The sequence below is a fragment of the Myotis lucifugus genome, unplaced genomic scaffold (genome assembly GCF_000147115.1).
Source record: "Myotis lucifugus unplaced genomic scaffold, Myoluc2.0 scaffold_1, whole genome shotgun sequence".
NCBI classification, from domain to species: Eukaryota; Metazoa; Chordata; class Mammalia; order Chiroptera; family Vespertilionidae; genus Myotis; species Myotis lucifugus.
Genome location: NW_005871049.1, coordinates 22,459,753 through 22,476,346, shown reverse-complemented (window position 1 = coordinate 22,476,346; position 16,594 = coordinate 22,459,753). Strand labels below are relative to the sequence as shown.

The window sequence follows — 16,594 nt, the reverse complement described above, 5'->3', positions numbered from 1 at the left end:
GGGTATGAGTCCACGGGAAATTGGGATGGAGCTAGCCATTGTCCCAGGAGGCAGAGCCCTTATCTGTCTTAACGTTATTTCCTTCACTTTCTCTATAATGTAATATTCATAATTTTAATCTGTCCTATAGAATATCAATGCTAAAAAATGATTAAGGATTTAGCAGGAATAAGAATAGTTTTGATTATCATAGAACTCTTTGAACAATGTCTTTTATTTTGGTGGTGAATTTCCTAGTGGTCTAGTAAAGTAGAATACTTACATAAAAGAATTTTTCTGAGGCCTGCAAAGTTTGCCCGACTTCTACCCACTGTAGGCTATTGTATAAAAATTGATTAGAATCTGCTCATAGAGCATTAAGAAATAGACTTAATGTGATACACTTAAAATCTTTTAATACTTTCTTCAAGTACGTAGTATACATGAAGCTTGTCTTTAGTGCATGACTTCACGCATACTAGTACTTATACAAATATGTAAATAAGACATTTTAACTTTTGTCCTTTAAGGGGTAAATGACTCCCTGCCTGAGGACTTGTTTCACAGAATCTTTTAAATGTCACTGCAGGCTTGGAGCAAAACAACACAGTTAAGGAAAAAGTACCTCTAAAATTCTCAGGGCAAAATGAGAAAAATCGAGTTCCGAGAGCTGCTACATCAAGAACAGACAGAATATGGCCCGGAGTGTTATTCCTTACGTTATAGGAGGCAACTTCACTGGTAAGATACTCCCCCACATGTCTATTGTGATAAAGAAATAATAATTATCATACAGATAAAGGGGACATTTTTATAGAATATTAATCTATAAAACGTAGTATTAAACCAAACTTGAGAAATGCTCCCCTCACCTCAGTTGTTAGTTTAGAATGTTTTGTAATTGAAAAATTTATTGAGTCTTGAGTTGTAAGAGTCTCAGGCACTGTCCTGGCTTTTAAACCAAGTTTCAAATGTGTCCATTAAATCTGGAAGCTGATTTCTCTTCAACTGACAGGAAACATGTATGTCCCGTTCCCAGGGCCGTCCACACATACTTGTAGAGATAGTAAGATTGAACCTTCTGATTATAAAGTGGGTGTCCATCCTTAACAATGGCTCACTTGTGGCGCCCCAGGCTTCTGTTCTTTGGTTGATGATAGTGTTGGTGTCTGAACTGCTCGGAGTCTGCGTGTAGCAGCTCTCTCTCTCTGGGGCAGACCCTGTTTGTTAATGTCATGCCATTTTTCCAGGCAGCCAGCGAGCCATGTTCAAGCAGGCCATGAGGCACTGGGAGAAGCACACATGCGTGACTTTCATTGAAAGGAGTGATGAAGAGAGTTACATTGTATTCACATACAGGCCCTGTGGGTGAGTAGAACCAAGGATGACTTAAGTCAACTTAGAAGGGAAACAAATCCACAGGCAGGATTCATTTCCTAATACATGCTGAGTATTTTGCCCATAAGAAAGTATAAATTTACAAAAGAAAATATTCTAAGTACATATATTCTTTGATCACTGACCTTAGTGCATGAATCTCAAGGGCATTCCTCCGTGACCCCAGCTGCTTTTCCTCGTGTTCTAACGTGGCATTGCCTGTGCCCCACGCGCCTGGGTTAGGAACGTCAGCAGCAGCATCTAGTGACTCTATTGTGCTTCCTCTACAAGCATTAAGTTTCCTCTGATGTTCACTCTGTCTTTTGGTTTCCGCTTCTGTGCTCCGTCAGTGCCCTGGTCCATTCATGCCTTGGTCATCTCACACCTGATCCATCCCAGCTGCTCTCCTGCGTTGCCTTACCAAGTCACTGCCACTAGAATTATCTTCACAAAACGCCGGTCACAGCAAGAGACCACACTTTTATGAGATTCTTTTCTAGACTTGCTTCTTACAGGATGATGATAAAAAACTCTCTCCAAAACAACTCATCTGTAATTTGTGGAAATGCTGTATGAAATTTTGATAGCCATTCCTGTAGCAGTGTGCTGATGAACATTGCTACTATTCAACCAATGGAAAGGAATGGAGAATAACAGGCTCCTCTAAACTTACTTTAAAAAATAAATAAATAAACTTACTTTAAGAAAGGAGCACCCATTTCACCCTTTTAAAAGCGACAATCACACATCAGTGTCTCGGAGCACATTTTGGGAAGTGCTAGTCTGAGAAGAAAATCCACATTCCTTGGTATAACATTTAAGGAATGCTGTGAACTTACCACAGCTTCCCTCGGAAGCTTCTTCGGCCACCGCGTCTCTCCACAAATCCCATCATCTAGCCAAGTTGCAGTAATAGCCGTTCTTGCAGCAATGCGGTTATGCTGTAAAAGGCTTCCGATTGGGGAAGTTTTCAAACTCTTCTTCCCTGTATTCATTGGAACTTACATTTACATGTGTAAATTCAGCTTGAATTTTGGTTTGCTTGCTTGCTAAGAATACTTGGCAGGGGGCAGGGTGTGCTGTCTACACTGCATCACATCAGGAGGCACAGGCGCCTGGACCTGCCAGGCATGGAACAGACTGGAACCTAAGAGGGAAGGCAGGGAAGGTTGGGTGGGTGGGAAAAGATAAACCAATGAACTTGTATGCATATGTGCATAACTCATGGACACAGACAATAGTGTGGTGAAGGCCTGGCGTCGGGGACAGGGCAGCCTAGAAGAGGTCAATGGAGGGGGCGGGAGGGAAGGGAACATATACCTGGTATAATACTTTCAACAATAAAGATTTTTTCTTAAATGCATCAATAGATTCAAATGGTGACAGCCACATCCTGCCACCTTAAAAGTTCCCATCATTGCAAAATAGTGATTTTCCTAATGGTGTTCTTTTCTTATCCTTCCTACATTGATTAGCTCAAATTCTTCTATAAAGAGGAAGTTTCTCTAATCACTTATATCTATTTGGATGCCCTCTGGTGTACTTTATACAGGGAAATAAACATAAATGCTTAATTTGTTTGGAGGAAATAGTTCTTGACCTAATGATGTTTTTTGTTGTTGTTGTTGTTGTTGTTATTTGTTTGTTTTTGCGGGGGGAGTATATTTCATGAGGTATGTCATTTCGCTTTGTGCTATCATATTTTCCTAGATCATTTAACTTAAAACTAATGGATTTTATTTCGGCCCTGAGTGACATTAAGAAAAATGATACATTATTTATTTTCTATATATTTTTGGATAGCACCATAGTTTTTTAGTTATGACTTATTCAAGTGATGTTTTCTTTTAAGTTACTCTAATTTTAACTTGATGAGGTTTGGTTACTTTTGAAATGCTTCCTAGTTTTTATATCTATTTAATATTTAAAAGGTCTAAATCTGGACTGTCCTTCCTTCTGGTTATTTAACAGAAAAGGATGTAACTCAGCTTACATATTTCTAAACACATAAAGTATTCAGTCAGATCTTTCTTCTTTCCCACCCTTCAATTTTGTAAAGCAAATACAACCAAAGCATGGATCACTTGTTATTTTATTGCTTAATTTCTGTTTGTAACAAATTCATACTCATTTTCTTTCATTCATTTGGCTCTTTTCAAAGTTTTACATTTCACTTGTTTGATCCTGCTAAACTACTTTCCCCCATTCATTATCATTTCTTCATGTTTTTGCTCGTGATCTGTTAGTCGCTTGGAATGCCTTTGCTTTCATTTTCCAACAGTGGGTATCCTTCACGTATTTCATTCTCAGTCATTTCTGAGCTGCCCACAGAGGGGCTTTGCTTTATCCACAGCTCTCACGGTTACATTTCTGCTGCCCGTTCCCTGTCGGCCATCATCAGTGAGAGGGCAGCTAGCTGATCTCCATGTCCCTCGACACCCAGCACTGCTTTACAACTAGGGACCTAGAAAATACTGACAACTTACATGTTAGCTAAAGTACATTGTGTGTAACTCAAAATAAAAGAATGTAAGAATTTAAAGGGGTATTGAAGGGAAGTACTGTACAGCCTCAGAACTGATAACTGGAAGTTTGTACCATTTCACCCCCTTTGCCTATTTCTCTCACCCCCAGCCCCTTCCTCTGGTAACTACCAATCTGTTCTCTGTATCTGTTGAGCTCTACTATGTTGAGCTGTATTCTAGGGTCCACAGATACAGCAGTGAACAAAGCTGTTAAATGGTGGGCCCCCAGAGAGCTTACTTAGATTCTAGGGTGGGGAAGCAGAAACACAGAAATAAGTGAAATATAAAGTGTATTAATAAACACTAACTTCTAGGACAAAAAGTAAAGCGATGTATGTAAGACAGAAGGGCATTTGTGCAAAGACCGGAAAGCCATGAGGAAGTGAGACATATGCAGGTAGGGGAGAACAGAGTTCCTGCCAGAGGGAGTAGGCAGCAACAAGGCTGTGAGCGAGAGCACGTCTACAGGCTCACGGCACAGCAGGGCCGCATGGCTGAGTGGAGTGAGTGACGGGACAGTAGTAAGAGATGAGATGGTAAGACATTTGTGTGGGAAGATCATGTAGGATCTTAGAGTTTTTGTAAGTACTTTAGACTTTCCTCTGAGTAAAAGAAAGAGCCTGTATTAGTCAGCTGAGGCAATTTATAAATTTATAATAAGTATGTCAGAGGTCATATTACCACATTTTTCTACTGTCACAGGACCATTGTAAAAGTCAATGTGAAATGTATTTTTGCTTCCCATATGGACCCCATCTTATTTATTGGAGAGGGCTATGGGCGAAAGTACACTACAAAAGGTGTTTGACATTAAATAAGTTGACCCTTCATCTTGATTATCTCCTAGATTTTGATTTGCAAAGTAATTTCTTCTGTGATTATGACCAGCAAAAATGACTCAGTGTGGTTAATTTAGTTACTACCTAATTATCAGATATTTCGTTTTTTTGTCACTATTGCTATATGGCAGCAAATATTTAAATCTTTCCAAAATCTGTACATTTTGTGGGTTTTTTACATCTAATATTTTATTATTGGGTATGTACTAAATAACTATCTATGTATGGATTACAACATACTATTGAAACAAAACTACCTGGGTGCAGAAACACAATTCCCTGATTGTTTCTCTGCCAGTTTTCTCTTTCTATTATTGATTTATTAAGTTTAATTAACTGTTATAATAGATTCATAAATAATAAGTCAAATTAGTTTATGTAACTGGCAAGGTGTAGGTTAAAATATTTAGGCATTTAAATACCCACAGAAACCATGAGAATGACAAATGTTTGTATTTATGAACAATCAAAATGACTATCAAATGTACTTATTCTGGAAATTGAAATTAGTGAAATTCTTTTTAATCATTTGGGCAATTAATTTTTGACAATTTTCTCATCCAGTTTAATAAATTAGAACAAGTGTTTGGTGTCTATGATTGCCAACTATTCAATGCCAATTATTTATTGCCCTCTATTGCTGTCTAGAAGGGTGGTCCTATAGATAAGCTATTTTAATATAAATCCTAATGATCAAAGCTTTAAATGTTATTTATGTAAATAAATAATAAAGCTTTATGTCATTGTAGTTACTATATTATTATACCATTTAAAACTTATTTTAAAGTGGATATTCCTGTGTGCCTACCCTTACACATGTGTGTACACTCATGCACTCTCATGCACATGCATGTGTGCACACATATACACACACAAATGAATAAATGGAACTTCTATATTTAAGGTAGGGAAACATCATTGAATGTGTATAAATACCAACAAGTTGAAGAAAACTTGCAGGAAGATGCCCTGGATAGCTCAGGAGATTCTTTCAGAAGGTGAAATAGAATGTTACACTTAAGTAACTGCTGACCATTTGACACAATCTCATAAGTCTCATAATTTTACCAGTGGTCAGTTTTTTCTCCACAAGTTAACCATTAACCTTAGATAACTCACCTTTGAAACTAGTTTTCCTCAATTGACTTCTTTTAAAAAATTTATTCTTAAAAAAGTTATTTTATAAGTAGGAAAAATGCTTCTTTTTTTTATTAACCAACATCTTTCATAAATAAATTTAATTCTGTTTATCCTAAAGAGGAAAAATAAACTTTGTTTTTATATTTAATACTGAAATAATAGATTATTGCCAGATACCAGTATTGACAAATTAATATAATAATGGATAGTGAGGATAAAAAATTATATTAGAAATAAATGTCAGTTAAGTCTTGCATTTAACTATATGTACAGTAACACATTAATCAACATTTGTATTTTATTTTCTAATTCATCTTGTCCTAGAAATGATTTAAGACATATGTCTAATATATGAGTTAGTACAAGAAAACTTCAAATGATTGTTTAGAGACTTTTGTTGTATAAAAATTAACCACGGTACTAGAAATTAGCCATAATCCTATCTAATAAGGAGGGAATATGCTAATTGACTGCCACGCCCTCAAAGATGGCGGCACCCACAGCCACAAGTTGGCTAGCAGGGGAGGGCAGTTGGGGGTGACCAGGCCTGCAGGGGAGGGCAGTTGGGGGTGACCACGCTGGCAGGGGAGGGCAGTTGGGTGCAACCAGGCCAGCAGGGGAGGGCAGTTGGGGGGGACCAGGCTGGCAGGGGAGGGCATTTGGGGCGACCTGAGGGGTCCCAGATTGGAGAGGGTGCAGGCTGGGCTGAGGGACATTCCTCCCCCCTCCCCCCCCCCCCAGTGCACAAATTTCATGCACCGGGCCTCTAGTTATTAATAAAAGGTTATTCTGCCTCTGACTGTGTTGGACTTTATAGTTCATCACAATTCTTAATAAAAGTTGCACCATATTTTAATTCGTCCAGCATTGCCCTTTCCAGCACCATCTCCTCTTTATTCCAGATGCTGCTCCTATGTAGGTCGGCGGGGTAATGGACCTCAGGCAATCTCCATTGGCAAGAACTGTGATAAATTTGGAATTGTTGTTCATGAACTGGGCCATGTGATAGGCTTTTGGCATGAACACACGCGACCAGATCGAGATAACCACGTAACCATCATAAGAGAAAACATCCAGCCAGGTAAGAATTGGGGTTCAGGGTGACTGAGTTTTCTTTGGCTGTGTTTGTACTGGTTATTATTTAACTTCTTAACAAATGTGAACTGTGTTTTTGTTTTGTTTTTTATATGATAGAATTAATATTAATATTTTGCCTGAGTAAAAAATACCCATGCTGGTGTTCTATTTTCTTCAGCATAAATGATCTTATGTGGTTTTTTTCCCCCTTAAGATTTAGCTCTTTTATTTCTAAACTTCTGTGTTTTCCAAGATTTAGCTCTTTTATTTCTAAACTTCTGTGTTTTCCAAGATTTCCAAGGCTATTGAACCATAAATATTATTAAAGATTTTAAAGCATTTTATATACTTAGCTCTATATTTATGTTGTATGGATTTAGAAAGAGTCCGGAGTTTACCGTCAAACATGCTGCTACCATAGGAATCGATATTATATCAGGGACAACTTCTGGAGAAATTCCAGGGAAATGAGTCATCCCAGGATAGTCTAAATAGTTTCCTTGAGATTTTTCTTAAACCTGGCTGCCCGAAAGACAAATATTTAAGAATGTTTTCAGCAGTTGAAATATAATACATAATTTAAATTTAATTTTCTCTGACAGTTGATGTGTGTACAGCTTTTTGTTTTAATTCTCATAACTTCATAAACATCCGTACATTTCAATTATCAAAAGAAAAATCTTAATGCTTGGAATTGTCTTATGAGATAGTACGCATTTCAAGTGTAAACAAAGTAAAAAATGTGTCTTTTTAAACTTATTCATGGCCAGTTTCAATTACAAACATGGAATTCTTTAGAATTCCCAGTAATTACCAGCATTGATCTATTTATTTACTCCTCACATATTTGGTGACAATTATTTCTTGAGGCACTAGTAGATGTTGGAAATGCTGATGAAAAACACAAAGCTTAGTATATAGTATACAGATGATTGCAAGTGAGTGAAAAAGGTAACAATTGTCATGTTGAGAATACCATGGAGTCCAAGCAAGGTGTGGCAAAATGTACTTTGGAGAGTCAAGGGGATGTCACAAAGAAACCAAAACTTGTAAGTGAAATAGAGTGTTCTAAGTGCACAGAAGAAGGATGGAGTTTCTAAGCTGAAGAAACATCATGATCAAAGATGCAAATACAGAAAATGGAATCATTTTACTTGCCCTTTGTGGCTGCATGGGAAGTTACAAGTGGGAAATTAGTTCGATCGCAGGGATCATCTACTAGTATCTAAAGCTAGGGAACTTAGATTTATACTTTGAGTCCTAGAGAATAATTGAAAGTTTGAAAGCCGATTGAGTTCAGATTTAAAAAAGAAAAAATAATTCTCTCATTTTGGAGATCATTTACTGAGAATGGGAAAATGGGCGTGGGGAAGATGAACCTGAAGTCAGGGAAACTCATTAGACAAGTAAGTAGTTTATGAGATAGCTAAGGCCTCAGTTAAGTAGCACAGGTCAAGAGAAATAAAAGGGAATAATCTTTCAAAATATTTTAAGAGGAGCATCATCATGTGAGGAGACCTCTTCAAGGTTTTATTTTTAGGCAACAGAATGAATAGTGACACCATCAAATGAAATAAGAAATATGGACAAGGCAACACTTTTGAGAGGGAGAAAAACAAATGATGATTTTATTGAGCATATCCTGGAGTTTGAGAAGCCTTTGGGTGATCCAAGTTGAGATTTTTACTAGACAAAGGGAAGATGAGTCTAAACTTTCAGATATATATCTATGATAGATATTTGATAGGGAATCTGTATGGAAATGCTGAAGGGAAAAGAAAATGATTGAGGATAGAAAATGGGGACATCAATATTTAAAGCAACATTTTGTGTATGTATGAAACCTATCTGATCCTGTTAACCAATGCCACCCCAATAAATGAAAATAAATAAGTAAGTAAAGAAACAAATACACAAATAAGTAAATGAAGTAACATTTTGTAGAAAAATTCCCACAAGACTAAGAAGGTTTGGTCTAAGAGGCAGAAAATTAATTGTGAAGCCTCAGAGAATAGATCATTTGAAGATTGATGAAATAATCTGTAGTGTTGAATATCAAAGTAAAGAAATGTATACTCCCAAAATAGAAGACTAATGCCTAAGCCAGCTATCAAGGTTCATATTATACTTTATATCTTTAGGTGAGAAATAAAAAGGAAATAATATTTCTGAAAATTATTTCAGTTACCAATTAAATGAGAAGTTATCTGTTAACCTTAGTTATTAAATTTCCTCTATTATGCAGACAAAACTTATAAAGGAAATAACTTTCAAGAATGATGTTTACTCTTAAAATAGGACTCTGTTTCAATGTAAATATGTACCTGAAACAAGCAAGAAATGTATAAGTAGTATGTAATGTATAATACTTAACACAGTGTTAAGCAAATATGACTACGGTATTTGTACTTTTGTTGACTCTATATTCAGGCCAATAGAAAACATAATTTATTAAGTGAGATTTCCTGAGTATTTGGAACTATTAGTAGTGCAATTCTAGTATGTAAGAATTCATATTGGAGATTAATCTTCAAAAAATTTATGACTTGCTTTGGCTCAGAAACTTAAGTGTTATTCAAGGGCAATGTCTAGTAAGTACAGACTTTAGCTTAGCATTTATATGCAAAATTAGTGACTATGATAAGAGGCAAATTGATATAAGGATTGATTGCTTTAATCCATTTTAGAATATGCGTTCAAGACGGCTTATTCTTTTGAAGCATATTCTTCCTAATCAAAAATGCTCTCCAGTTGGAACTTGGAGTAGATTAATCAAAGAGATTCTTATTCTAATTTTGAATAAAATTTGTTTCTGTTGTTTTACCTGTAGTAACAAAATCACATAGCTAAAGTTCGTCATGTTGTAGGTACTTATAAATATTGTTTTTATATTTTTTCAGTGTTTCATAGAAAGAATATAAAGCAAATAGGAAGATAATTTTTCTGTCTTGGCAACTTTAGTTATAAGAGAAAGGTGGGAAAGTCATTAAGTAAGATGTAACTTTTTATAATCACGTCTACAGTACTGAAAAAAAAATTAAAATTTTAAAGAAACAAATATGAGAACGCAGAGGAGTATACATAGAAAACAGACCCAAAGTATCCTTTTGATAATCCACTTTTTCCAAAATTAACTTATTAATGGAATTCAGTATTACACTTTCAATGTGATATTAACACAGCAACACTGGATGGATACTTTTGCACATTGTGGGTGTTAGCATGTAATTACGGTATGCATGAAGATTAGCCACTTTGTAAAGAGAAGGTGCAGGCATAGGAATAGCTCTTCTCTGCCTGGTAGAAAGCTTCTGAAATGTTATTTGTGCCTGCTTTTTAGGTCAAGAGTACAACTTTCTGAAGATGGAGCCTGGAGAAGTGAACTCCCTGGGAGAAAGATATGATTTTGACAGTATCATGCACTATGCCAGGAACACCTTCTCAAGGTTGGAGTCTCAGGTTATACCTTTTGACTTTTAATTCCTTTCCTCTGTGTGGCTTCTCACAAAGCTATGTCTAACATTAGAACTAGAAGCATTTTCAAACATTCCTGCCATAAAATACAAAAATACTTGATTGGTATCTATAGCCAACACTAGACATTTGAAATTTTTTAAACATGTTTTTATATTTGCTATCAGCAAACAGATGATTTTACTACTTTCTTTGTGATTTGGATGCCTTTTCCTGCTTTTTCTTGCCTAATTGCTCTGGCTAGGACTTCCAATACCGTGTTGAATAGAGGTGATGTGAGCAATTAGGCTTGCCTTATTCCTGATCTTGAATGCAAAGCTTTCAGTTTTCAACCATTAAATATGATGATCCTATAGGCTTTCATATATGGTCTTTATGATGTTGAGGTACTTTCCTTCTGTCCCTAGTTTGCTGAGTGTGTTTTTTTTTTTATCATGAAAGCGTATTGACTTCTGTAAAATGCTTTTTCTGCATCAATTAGATGAACATGTGGTTTTTGTTGTTCATTCTATTAATGTAAGTAATTGAAGTTTTATAGTTTCTTCTATTCTCGACCCACAGAGTCTATAAAACTTTTAGTTGTTTTCATGAATATAGCCCATCAGCAGATTTAGGTACTTACTTGTGGGAAGAATGGGGCTAAAGATAAGGGGCTTTTATATGCATGCATAGTTTGTAACATAGATTTTTGCTTAACTGGGGCTGCCCATTTTCCATTAGTAAAGAATTGTAAAATTTTATGAAGCTTATTTAAAAGCATAGCTAATTTACTCTTCCATTGTAGGTAAAACAAATGAAGGTTAGTAATTGAAGCCCTCAATGATCTGTCTCTAGTCTATTGATAGTGCCTTACTGAAGGTGTTTAGGAAGAGTCTGCATTGCTTAAGGGCCTGTGTCAAAAAGATAGTTAGTTATTAACTCCCTGACCACAAAGAAGGAACAAAAGAATGGTAACTGACCCCCCCACCCAATGAAAGGGAGGTTACCTCAGTGGACAGAATGAGTCAAAGTTCATCATTCGATTGTCTGAGTTTGAATACATACAATTTAAGATGGCCTGGTACTTTTAAAGCGGAATCTCTTTTGAAAACTGGAAAAAAAAACAACAACAAAAAACCTTTTCAGGCTACAAATCTGTTTTCAGAAATTGAAAATAGTGAATTATTAGTTCTGAATACTGCAGAAATTGTAACATTTCATTCATTTGGACTTACCGAGTTAATAATCTGTTGATTCATGCAACATAGTTGAATAATGGCTTTTCTCAATGCTGTCTTGTGCCTCAGCTTCCCCTTCAATTGCACTGGCCTCGCTGGAGTTGCATCCTATTAAGTATGTTTAAGCTCTCACTTTTGATGGTCAATAACCAACAATTACTAGTTTCCCCTCCCTACCTTCATCTTAGATAATTTACATATGGAGCTCTGTAGATACTTAGCTTTGGTTTTAAGAGTTCCATCCCATATTTGAGTTATCTAAGTTTTATCTAAAGATCATTACCTAAACCTAGAAGCTAGGGTGCTCAGTCATAAATTACTCATACTTCCTGTTACTTTTCTGTTTTATTATCTTTCAGACTCTTCTGTATTTTTCTCTGTTGTACCTGTCACTATCCCAGTTTATCATTCTTTTATTTAATGTCTTTCTCCTCCCATGAGAATGTGAGCATTATAAGAGGAGGAATTTTTTGTGTCTTTGATTTACTGCTGTAAATCCAGACCTATAACAATTCTCAGTAAATATTTCCTAAAGGTAGGGAAAAGTAGAACTGAAAATTTTTTAAACTTTAAAAAAAATATATATTTTATTGATTTTTTACAGAGAGAAGGGAGAGGGACAGAGAGTTAGAAACATCGATCAGCTGCCTCCCGCACACTCCCCACTGGGTATGTGCCTGCAACCAAGGAACATGCCCCTGACCGGAATCGAACCTGGGACCCTTGAGTCCACAGGCCAATGCTCTATCCACTGAGCCAAACCGGTTAGGGCAAATTTTTAAAACTTTTTAATCAAATTTATTGGGGTGACATTATCTCATAAAATTATGTAAGTTTCAGGTGTACAATTCTATAACACGGCATCTGTATATTGTATTGTGTGTTCACCACCCCAAGTCAACTTTCCTTCCATCACCATTTATCACCTCTATACCCTCATCTTCCTCCCCAATCCCCTTTCTCTCTGGTAATCACCATACTATTAGGCGTGTCTAAGAGGTTTTTTTGTTTTGCTTTGTTTTGATTTTTTGCTTAATCCCTTCACCTTTTTTACCCAGCCTTGGAACCCTATCTATAAGTCTGTTTCTATTTTGTTTATTAGTTTAGTTTGTTCATTATGTTACCAGCGAGACGATGAGACCTTGGTTTTTGTCTTCTTGAAGGAAAGATTTCAATCAAGAGACAAATTACAGCAAGCAAAGCAAGTAAAAATGCATTGGCTGCAGCAAAAACACACTTAGGACAGTGAAATAAGGAAGGGCATAGGAGAAGCAACAGGAGAGCCTAGCCCGGGCTGCTTTGCCTCACTGGGGAGTCAGAGAACAGGGGGCCTTGGAGACAAGTTCAGAGGATTAGCCTGGGATGAGCTGCCGCTCCCATTGCTCCCCTGGTTGCAAGTCTCATGGGGTCCCTTGAAGAAGGGTGGGGAAGGGAATGGTGCAGCATGCTCACCTGGGGGAGAGCGCACACTGGGTCTTTTTTGTTGAGGTTATGCTGGGTCCTTTGTGTTGAGGGTATTTATCTCTCTTGCTGGCAGTAATTTTAGGGGAGGTCTCAGGGAAGGGTCTCAATACAATATTAATTAACTTCCCAGGTGTGCTCTTTCAGGGACGTAGTCTCTGCTGATTGGTTGGCACCAGGGCAGGGGATTATTAGTGCAGCTGATCCTGAGGCGGTCACTGTGTCACTTATCTGGTTTTGCTGCTTTTCTGGGCCTGGAGCTGAAATACAACTGAGACCTAGATTTTATCTTTAGGGAGGAAAAGTCAGGGGATCGAAAAGTAGTTCCAGATAACAAGGATTATTTCTTATTTAAGATGGTGACAACACAGCCACCATGGTTCAGTGGTTGAGCGTGGACCTATGAACCAGGAGATCACGGTTCGATTCCCGATCAGGGCACATGCTTGAGTTGTGGGCTCGATCCCCAATGTGGGGCATGTAGGAGGCAGACTATCAAGGATTCTCTCTCATCATTGATGTTTCTATCTCTCTCTCCCTTTCCCTTCCTCTCTGAAATCAATAAAAATATGTTTTAAAAAAATGGTGACATTCTTGGAAAGTATGTAAACTGAAATAAATCACTATTGAAATGGCATCATGGGAAGCTTCCTGTTCCACTGAAGTTTTGAAAGCTTTCATAATTAATGATATCCAAACTAAACCTAAAATAAAATAAAATACCTTTATAGTTTATAGTTTCTCTTAAAAAAAAAAATCCTTAAATACACACTCTATTCTTCTCACCACTTAGAATAGTCCCCCAGTCCATTGAACTTTCTTTAGAGCTATAAAGTTGGTTTCTATTGCAAAATTAGGCTGTATTTTTAGTGCACTGGAGTCAGAATTTTTAGTTATGCATATTAAGAAAAATGGTGAGTTTCTATTACAACCTTGGGAACAAACAACTCAGTAGCCATACCTTACCATTATTAAGGCATTACTTAGTTAGTTGATTATTAATTTTAACATGAAACATTTTATACTATATGTATGTGTGTATATCATTGAACTATTTTGCTTTATACTCTTCTATCTAAAATTTGACACTTTGTTTTTCCTTGTTCTTTAACATGTACTGTAGTACTTGGAAGAATACTAAGATTAGAAGAATCTAAGATTTAATTAGAAGAATACTAATATTAAATTAGTAGTTTAACTAAGAAATGAAACTACACACACACACACACACACACACACGAATATATGTGTGTATTTTATTTCTCTTTTACAATTTTAGTAACTTCAGAAGTATTTATTGTAGGTTGTCTTTAAGAAATATAGCTACATGAGGAAGACTTGTTTTACAACTTGGTAATCCAAGGGGTTCTTAGATCTGCTTGAGAGATCCAAACAAAAGCCATGTGTATGTAGTGGGGGACTATACAGAATTCTAGGTTTCAAAAATCATGTAATATATATTTCTAAGGAAAATGTGAATATCATCACTGACTCCATGTTAGGCATACATACAGGGTGTTCCAAAAAATGTATACACAATTTGAATAATTTGTTAATTCCAGTGGATTAAATCTAAAAAGAAAGAAACATCAATAGCTATCAGCTATTAAAATGTGTATACTTTTTGGGGGAACACCCTGTATTTAGCACACATTTTATTTCTACTTTAATAAAAGTGTTTTGACACACGGGTTAAAGCACATCACTGATGTTTTTCCACGTAGATTGACTTGAGTTTGAAAAAACCCCTAATACTTGTAAGAAGTATATGTGTCTTAATTGGGATGACTTATGTGTGGCTTGCTTCTGATTTTTTTCAGGGGGATGTTTCTGGACACTATTCTCCCTTCTCGTGATGATAATGGCATACGTCCCGCAATCGGTCAGCGGACCCGTTTAAGCAAAGGAGATATTGCACAGGCAAGAAAGCTGTATAGATGTCCAGGTATTGCACCATACAAACACAGAAGTGTGATTGTGCCAGATGAATAAGCCACCATTTACTCAACTGTTTACATGTCTCTTTCCATGCTGGCAAGTGACTTATTCGGTTCAAAGTCAGTAATCAGAAAATGAAATAGGAGAGAACTCTGGAACACCCACTGATATAATTAAAAACAAATTGCTAGAAATCAAATTTCAAGCACAAGGATAGTATGTTTTATTTCTTTTAATTTAAGGAGTAAAAGAGTAAAAGGCATGTTTGTCTGATAGTTATTAAATAGTTGCATGATTTCAAAGTCAAATTCTGGGTCTCCTTGGTAATATAAAAAGAATGTCCTTTAGTTCGACTTCAGATTTGAGTCCTGAATGATCTTTTCTTGCAAGTACCATCATTAATGGCATATAAATTAAAATTTTATTATTGGAATTGATAAAATAGTTGCAAAAAATTAGTTCTAACCATGTTGCTAATGAGCTACTGATTGTTTTTCTACTGGATAAAGTTGTGGAAAAGATTAAAAGAAGGTCCTCATTGTTTTTTCTACTGAATAAAGTTATCAAAAAGATTAATGGAAGGTCTTAATAAGAAAGTTCCAAGGGAACACTAGTGCTTTATTGGTTCAAGGAAAAAAAAGAGTCAGCTTCCAATTTGGAAAGGCTGTGTATTCTATGCACCTACTGTATACTCAAAATCCTCTACTAGTAAAATACCTTATTTCAAAGAAACATATTTAACTTTACTTAACATGGATTTTCCAAATTGTTTTGTCCATGTATTTATGTAAAACACACATGCATGTGTAGTATTTGTTTGTTAAAATCTAAATTTTCACAGAGAAGATGAATTTATAAACAGATGTCACCACTATGATAAAATACATGGGTGATTCTTGGCTAATTTCTGGCAGTATTGGATGAACTATGTTTTTTAAATTTCAAAATAGAAAATTATAGAAAAGATTATGTGATTAATAACAACTAAATAAATGGACAGTTCCCATATAAAACATTTTGGTTATCTCTCTAAATAAATATGTGTACATTATACTTAAAGAGCACACTAGAGATGCATTTACACAATGAATTGTAGAAAAGTCAGTCAATGGGAATCAAAAGATTCACATGTATGACACTAATTTAATTTTCAACCTATGGCTCTTGAATATTTTAGTTATTAAGGGGAAAATAATTAGTAAGCATAATTTTTACTTGAGACTTTAATCATGTAAATAGATAAATGGGCTATTTTCTTACTTGAAATATAGTAATATGTACATTGCTTTGTTTAATATGGCAAAAACCACAGCATATAGGCATCATCATTACTGAGGAATATATCTTGTGTTTCTAAAACAGTATAAAAAACAAGTCTCTGTTTTGCAGCTTATAAAATGCAAGGAATAAGGGAGAACTAAAAGATATGTTTATATATTTTTTAAAAAGATATGTTAACTTTTAATTCCCAAGGTCTTTGAGAATGACTTGGGCTTGATTTTTTTTGTTTTCATTTTTTACTTTTTTATTTATTTCACTATAGTTGATGTTCAATCTTGAATTGGTT

At 35.8% G+C, this 16,594-nt stretch overlaps 1 protein-coding gene across 1 annotated transcript in view; it reads left to right on the top strand.

The window, feature by feature from the left end:
- Window positions 1-16,594, top strand: part of TLL1 (tolloid like 1) — a 126,456-nt gene that overhangs the window by 47,399 nt on the left and 62,463 nt on the right. The window contains 6 exon segments of the mRNA XM_014456162.2: window positions 569-682; window positions 685-720; window positions 1,230-1,347; window positions 6,763-6,941; window positions 10,278-10,383; window positions 14,910-15,034. Of these exon segments, the coding sequence (XP_014311648.1) occupies window positions 569-682; window positions 685-720; window positions 1,230-1,347; window positions 6,763-6,941; window positions 10,278-10,383; window positions 14,910-15,034 (678 nt within the window).